At 53.0% G+C, this 7,659-nt stretch overlaps 1 protein-coding gene across 1 annotated transcript in view; it reads right to left on the bottom strand.

The window, feature by feature from the left end:
* The window catches only part of PIK3R6 (phosphoinositide-3-kinase, regulatory subunit 6), a 45,921-nt gene that overhangs the window by 27,251 nt on the left and 11,011 nt on the right, over nucleotides 1-7,659 (bottom strand). Inside the window, exons 3-9 of the mRNA XM_008565447.1 lie at nucleotides 7,533-7,624; nucleotides 6,467-6,535; nucleotides 5,522-5,654; nucleotides 5,278-5,347; nucleotides 3,968-4,151; nucleotides 2,344-2,509; nucleotides 77-163 (exon numbers count right to left, since the gene is read on the bottom strand). Of these exons, the coding sequence (XP_008563669.1) occupies nucleotides 77-163; nucleotides 2,344-2,509; nucleotides 3,968-4,151; nucleotides 5,278-5,347; nucleotides 5,522-5,654; nucleotides 6,467-6,535; nucleotides 7,533-7,624 (801 nt within the window). The remainder of the gene's footprint in view (nucleotides 1-76; nucleotides 164-2,343; nucleotides 2,510-3,967; nucleotides 4,152-5,277; nucleotides 5,348-5,521; nucleotides 5,655-6,466; nucleotides 6,536-7,532; nucleotides 7,625-7,659) is intronic.

The following is a 7,659-nucleotide window of genomic DNA, read 5'->3' as shown; positions in this document are numbered from 1 at the left end:
ACATATAAGGCCACACACCCACAGACACCACTGTTTCCAGCCTCTCACAGAGGAGGTCAAAGGCACAGACACGTACAGAGCTGCTCCTCGTCAGTCCACAGGTGGAAGGTGATGTAGGGGCTGGGCAGCGGGGTGCTCGGTGGCCGGTCTTGGAGAGGGTCACCTGCAGAGAGCAGCAGCTGTGGAGAGATTCTCCTCTGCCCTCCCACTCTGCCGGCTCCCACCTGGGGGCCTAGAGGGGGCAGGGCCTCCCCCCAACATCTGGCCTGTGGTGTCTCCATCCACCTCCGTGCCACCAGCCCATCCAGGGCCCAGCGCTGCTGCTGTCACCTCCCTGCCCAAGGGTGCTGGCGGCTCTGTGTCTTGCAGACCTCCTAGTGCAGCCTGTAGAACCCTCAGAAACCAGCTCAGGAAGCCTTTTCCAGCTCTTCTCCCACCGTTGCTGTCCTCCCAGCCCTGTGCTGCAGCCACGCTGGTTTTCCCTCTGTTCTTTAAATGCCTTGCCTATGCCCCAGAGGAGGCAGGAAAGACCTGTTTGCTCAGGGCCACTTCCAGCCACTTGCACACGGTAGACACTCAATGGACATTTGCTCCTGTCGGTGATGCTGAAGAAGCTTCCTCAGCAGAGTGCTAAGGGCAGCAGGAACCCCGGGCATTCCAGGGGACAGACTGGGGCCAGCCCCTCTTCCTGCTCCTCCTCTAGAAGCCTTCCTGACGGCCTCCAGCGGTCCACGGTGGTCATTCCCTCCGAGCAGACCTTATTGTCTGCACATTGGGCACACCTAATGTGTGGCCTTAGCATTTGGCTCTTGCATTCCTGTTTAATTTCTAGGTAGCCATGGCTCCCTCCCTAATGAGTGGAGCTGCAAGCTTCCTTAGGGGAGAGCAACCAGTGTTCACTGAGCACTTGCTACCTGCCAGGCTCTGTTATTTTCACCTGTCACCTATTGTAATCATCTCTCTGGATCCTGCCAATGACCCTGGGCAACAGGTAAGTTATTATCCTCAAATTACAGGGGAGGAGTTGGGGTTAAGTAACTGGCCCAAGGTCACACAGTAAGTAGAAAAGTCAGGACTTGAACCCAGGCAGCCCAGCTCCAGAGTCCATGCTCTCACCCATGACACTGTGTTTAGGACTACTGTCCAGTGCTGCTCCCTATAGCCACAGGGGCTCAACAGGGGTGCTGGTTGGTCATTAAGATACACAGGGCAAGTATGGGTGGGAGACAGGTGCCCCCCAGATGTGGAGTGGATGACGGGGACGACCCAGATGGTCTTGCCTGGTCCATGCAGACTTACTGCAGGAGTTAGCAAGGGGAGAAAAGCCAGACTGGCTCCAGGTTTTGTCCCCCTTTCAGGAGGAGGAAGGCTTCATGAGCAACCATAAAAAATTTTAAAGCAAAACGAACAGAAAACTGAGAAGCTGCAGTCTTTAGGCAGGGACTGTCCCACATGCCTCACCCCGACTTCTGCAGCTTCCACCCAATCTGCTGCCAAGTTCAAACCCTGGGGCTGGCATGCTGACCTCTGATGGTGGTTTCCAGTCCTTAACCCCATGCCTTGTAACTATGGGTGCACAATCAGTGACTGTGTGTTCTAGGACATGCAGGCTGGTACATTCCCTGGGTACTTTGGGCTACCACGAAACAGGACACAAATCAGAACTGTCCTACAACAGCCAAGAAATACATATTCCAGGACATTTCTCTGGGCTATTTCAGATTTCCCCCTCCACATGGGGCTTGCTTCCCATCAAAGTGTGACATTATTTTATAAACATGCAAATAGAAAGGAAGTGTGTGAAATAAAAACCCGTGACGCCAGATGTAAATGATGTTGGCCCACCTGCTATTTTAGATGCTCCGTAGATGGTCTTTGGACAATCTCATCCTTTGGTTACTACAGCAGAGAGCTGGACAGCACATCTGATTCTTGGCTCTGCCACTTACTAGCTGGGTGATCCTGGGCAACATTTTTAACCTCTTTCTAACTCACATCCTCTGTAGGATGGGGGTAATAGTTTCTAGCTCATAAGTTTACCGTGAGGATTGATTTAATACTTGTATATGTAATATATTTAAATACATATATAAAGTGCTTAGAACAGCAACCTGGGTATAGTAGGTGCTTTGTAGGTGTCGGCTGTTATCACAACCAAATTACCCACCTTCTCGGCCCCTGTCCTTCCAAGCCCCTGGGCTGCTCCTAGCAGCGGCCAGGTATCCGGCGCCTTTCGAAGCACGGACTCCAGGCAGGCTCGGCGCTGCTCTCTGGCGCACCCTGCGGTCCGCTGTCCTAGCCTGGCCCTGGGCCGAGTCCCCCATCCGGCCTCCCGCCGCTTACCTCCGCAGCGCCCCCTCGTGGCCGCCGCCGGCCCCAGCAGCGAGCAGTAAATCTCCTCCAGCCTCTCCAGGTGTCCCGCCCGGCTCGGGGTGGCCTCGCTGGCCATCTGCTCCACGGCTGCCACCACGGCGTGGAAATAGCGCTCCAGGGAGCGGCGGGGGCTGGCCTGTCGGGCAGGGGCATAAGAGCCTGGGTTCCGGCCTAGCACCCACCCACCCCAGCTTCTATGCCAAGTCTGCAGGGCAATGGCAGCCCAGCGTGGCACCTCCTCTCTACCGCTGGGGACTGGACGGGGGCTTCCTGCGAAGGCTGCAGATGGTGGCGAATCCCAGATGGGGCAGAACAAGCAGGGGACGGCTGAACCCTTGAGGGCACTCTCTCTTTTGTAATGGCAGGACCACAGCCCTTAGTCATAGCAGCTTAGAACCTTAGCTGTCATCCAATCCAGCCTTGGTCACCCCACGGAAAGGTCACCTCTGACGGGCAGCAGTCCTCTTCCACCCAAGATGTCCAGCATGTGGTGCCAACCCTTAGCCAGAAAATCTCTAACCTACTGGATCTCTTGGGTGTGTACAGGGACTGAGGCTGAGTCAGAGAGAAAAGCTAGGAAATAAGTATTGGAAACAGCCTAAATGCTCGACAACAGGAACAGGGATTGGTTAAATAACAGCACATTTGGGCCGGCCCGGTGGCGCACTGGAAAGTGCGCCGCTTGGGAAGCGCGGGAGCGCCCGAGGGTTCGGATCCCACATGGACCGGTTCCTGCTCACTGGCTGAGCGAGGCGCGGGGGCAACGCCGAGGGTTGCAATCCCGTTGCCGGTCCCCGGTCCGGTACGGGGGCAACACTGAGGGTTGCGATCCGTTGCCGGACACGGAAAGAGACAAAAAAAGACACACAAAAAAAAATAACAGCACATTTATAAGAGAGAATGTTGTGCAACCACTAGAAGTGCTTACTTTCCAAGGAAAATATTTTCATATGGCATATTTACAATGGCACTGGAAAATAAATATATATATATATGCATGCCTACCTATGTAGTATATAAAACTATTTACAGAATTTGACATCTCAATTTGTTAAAAAAGGAGTGTGTGGGGGGTGTTAATGTTGAAGTCTGGAAGGTAATTGAATATAAGCCTGACATCAGATAGATCTGGGTTCAAATCCTGCTCAGTCACTTTGCATCTGTGAGACCGTGAGTAGGTTATCAACTTCTCTGCGCCTTAGTATCCCTATTTGTAAATGTAGATGATTATTGTATCTATTTCACAATGTTGTTGGGAGAATTTCAAAATGTGATAGATGTAAAGTGTTTAAACACAGTGCCTAGAACACAACAGATGTTCAATAAACAGTGACCATTATAATTATTATCGCCATTGTTATTAAGGAAATATACTAAAATGTTAATTGCTATTATGTCTGGGTCGAGGGGTTATGAGTGATTTTTAAATTTTCTTCTTTTGCTTTTCTGCGTTTTTCAGATTAGCCCTAGTAAACATTCATTTTTTTATTTATGGGGCAAAGGTGATATGAAACAGGTGACAGGGAAGAATAGAGTGGGCAGTTGTGCAGGGACCTGGGCTGGAACCGACGAGAGGCTGGGGTGGTGTAATTACCTGCAGCTTCCTGTGCAGAGCACCCGCCTGGCAGGCCCCCCCCAGAGCTGACTGCAGGGCATGGGAGACCACGTGGCGCATGCAGGCCTCCGGCGTCTGCTGCACCTGGGCTGCCTCTATCTCCAGCAGCAGGGCACTGCACACGGAGGCAGATACCAGCTCAGGATCCACGAAGAGGAACACTCTGAGGGCAGAGGTGGGTGGAAGGAGGGACCAGGTAATGAAGATGATGACTGGGCGAGGGGCCACTGAATGGATACCCTCAGAGCTGTTCAGCACCCCCACTCCCACCCCAAGTTAGTTAATCCTCTAAAAAGAGGAGCCTCAAATGTGAAAGTCTGTAGGTGGAAGGACGATAAGGAGTGGTGGAGACTGTGGCAAACAAGAGCATGCACAGCCCTTGTGGCGGGGCAGCTCTAGTTCACTGTCTTCACACAGGAAAGAAGGTCTAGTCCTTTGTCTAAGTAGGTTCCAATCTAAATCCTGCTTCTTCCCTCAGCATGCCGGACCAGTGACCAAGTCACCCTCTGGGAGGGACTCTAAATCCTTCCCGCCAGAATTGGAGATCTGAACCCTGAATGAATCTCATCTTTTCTTATCACTCTTATCATGACACCAGAAAACAAGCCTCCCCCTCTCTCTCCTTCTCACTCAGCTCTGTTGTCCCCACCTCTCCAGCACTAGTTCCTCTGGGTCCCCTTCACCTCCCTGCATCCTTCATAAACACAGCACTGCAAGCCTCATACTCAAGCTGTGCCTTTCAGTGCCAAGTCAGCAGAGGGACCTATAGAAAAGGGATGTGTGCACCCCCAACTTCATCACCCCTCTCCCCAGCATGAACAGTGGACATGTCCTCAGTGTTACCTAAAGGGCTGGGCACACCCACATGAAAGCCCCCAGATTTCATCGTGTGCTTGTGGCCCAAACCCCCTCCACTATGGATGTTCTGGAGCCACCTCTGGATACCTGGTTGGTTTGATGCTGCATCATGGCCAAGGGCAGGACGGAGATGGAACAACACAACTCCAGTGCAAGCAGGGGCCATGTTCACCCTCTGCATGTAAGCAGGGTAGCTCTGAGTCCAGTCCAAGAAGAAAGACCTATCCTGCTTGCAGTGGTCTCCAGAAAAAGATAAGGTCCACCCACCCTTGAACTGCAAACATACTCCACTGCTGGGCAAATGTCATGGATGGAATGCTCTGCTAGGGGTCTTCTCCATCCAGTCCCCTCTTGTCATCCTGCCAGTGAGCAGCTACAGTCCCCAACACCTTGAGGGGGCTGAGGGAAGCAACCTTTCTGGGGCCACTCACCTCTCCTGGTAGGGGTACAGTTCATTCATCAAGTTCTGTTCAGCAATGACCATCCTTTGGTACAGCGTCCCTGCAAACCAGACCACTTAAGCCAACTAGCCCCTGAGTCTCTGACTCCCACTCCCCACCTTCCTGCAGAAGGAGCTGAGACTTTCAAGCTCCCCAGCATCCTGGAGAAAAAGGCAAGACCTTGAGCAGCACTGGAGTTGTATTGTGGGTGACCAAGATGCCCAGCAGCTTGTACCTGGGACGGCTGTCTCAGTTTTCAGTCTTATAGCGTAGTCCAAGGCGACCGTGCAGTAGGGGGTGGGCAGCGTCAGTAACCTCGTGCAGAAGGTGTAGGTTCTCTGGTAGAGCTCCTCTGTGATGCCTGTGGCCTGGGTAAGAGGGAATAGTTGGGGGTGCACAGAGCCCTAGGTCATGATGGCTCCTGGGTGGTGTGGGAAAGGAGGAAGATCAGGCCAACAGCCAGACCTGGGCTCACAGCTCACTCCCAGATTCACACCTTCCAGCCTCCTCTCCCAGCACCTGTAAGACATCCCTTTAACCAACTCACCAGGATGGAAATTCATCGCATCCTGTTATGCCAGCAAGTCAACCCCCCTCCCAGCCCTTCTGCCCTGCCTGGGCAGCGTATTTCTGCCATTCTGCAGGCTCAGCGCCCTGGAGTTACTTCTTGGTTCTCCTTGCAGCCCACAGGCAGGAGATGCTCCCAGTGCCCCAGAGGCTGCCCTTCCTCCCCTTCCTCCCTGTGCCCCTACCTTTGCCGGGGCCAAGCCCCATCCTGATCCCGGATTCTCCAGCAACCCCAGACATGCTCTTCTTGCCACCTGTCATCCTCACCACCACTCCCACCCCCTGCGACAACACACCAGTCCCAATTACTCTTCGCAAGAATGACGGCTCCCGTTGCACATGCGAGCAAACCCGGACAACTCATTCTGCCACTCGAGGCTCTCCGTGCATTCTCCACGCTGCCTCGACTTTCCCTGTTGCCTCTTCAGCTTTATCTCTTTGTGTAGGAGGCAAAGGGCCCAGCTGCTGCTTAGAAGCTAGTTAGGGGCAGGCAATCCAAGAGTTTTTCTAGGCTTGCTCTGGCAGGGATTGAATGTCCACTAAGGGGAGAGGATAGGGTCTGGCCCAACCATCACCACCTCCACGACCACCTTGACCTCAGCCACCAGCTCACCTTAGTAAGCACGTACATTAGAGTGTGCAGCAACGGGATGATGACATGTCGGAGGTCCTCGCTTTCTGCCTGGAAAACAGGAGATCACGTGATATTCATTGGGCTGGGGGCTGGGGGCCTCCCCATGTCCTAGCAGGAGGCAGTTTGGGCTGGGGGTGGGCAGGAGATGCAGAGGCAGACGGCAGCACACCAGCACACCAAAGGGGGTGAAAAGGGCCACAGTCTGCCCTGGATAGAGGGGGGGACACAGGTGTGGGAGCCTCTCTGTGAGGGCGAGGATGGGGGGGGTGGCATTGACTCAGGGCTGGAGCCACAGCAAAGTGACAAGCAGGTCCCCAGCTTGGAGCTTCCCTTGAGTGCAGCCTTTCCCAAATGGTTGTATGCAGGACACTGGGTGGTGCGGAGGGTAAGTTTGAGAAACTTTTATAGTTACATATTTATGTTTATAGGTACCTTCTGTTTCTGACAAGAGACACGGGTTTTCCATTTATGGTCAGGTTATGGGGGTTCTTTTACAGACAGTCTCTGACTTAAGATGTTTCACTTAAAATTTTTGACTTTATGCACTCGACAGAAACTATCCTTGAGCACCCGTATGACCACTCTGTTTCATACTTTCAGTACAGCATTCAATAAATTACATGAGATAGGCAGCACTTTATTACAAAATAGGCTTTGCATTAGAGGATCTTGCCCAACTGTGGGCTAACGTGAGTGTTCTGAGCACGTGTAAGGTAGGCGAGGCTGGGCTGTGATGGTCGGTAGGTTAGGTGTAGTAAATGCGTTTATGACTTAACAATATTTCAACTCATGATGGTTTATCAGGAGGTAAACCCCACATAAGTTGAGGAGCATCTATATGTTTATTCGAGTGAAACCGTGGGAGTCGATGAAAAAAAAACGTTGCTAAGGTAGAAGTACAGGAGGGAGAAGAACGTAGTAAGAATCGTGCAGGTGGCCCACAAATAACCAAAGTTTGAGAGGCACAGTGCAAGGGGGACTGAGCCCCCCAACTGGCCCCTCCCTTCCTCTCACCCTGTCTGCTTCCCCTGTGCCCAGAACCCACCTTCTCCAGTTCTCTGAGCAGAATGCGGACCAGCGCTGGACTCTTCCTGGGATCTCGCTCGACTTTCTTGTGCAGGGACCATCTCCACATGCCTGGGCCAGGAGAAAGCGGAGCCCAGCATGACCGG

Source organism: Galeopterus variegatus, unplaced genomic scaffold, assembly GCF_000696425.1.
Source record: "Galeopterus variegatus unplaced genomic scaffold, G_variegatus-3.0.2 Scaffold199, whole genome shotgun sequence".
Taxonomy (NCBI): Eukaryota; Metazoa; Chordata; class Mammalia; order Dermoptera; family Cynocephalidae; genus Galeopterus; species Galeopterus variegatus.
This window is presented reverse-complemented; position numbering and strand designations above follow the sequence as displayed.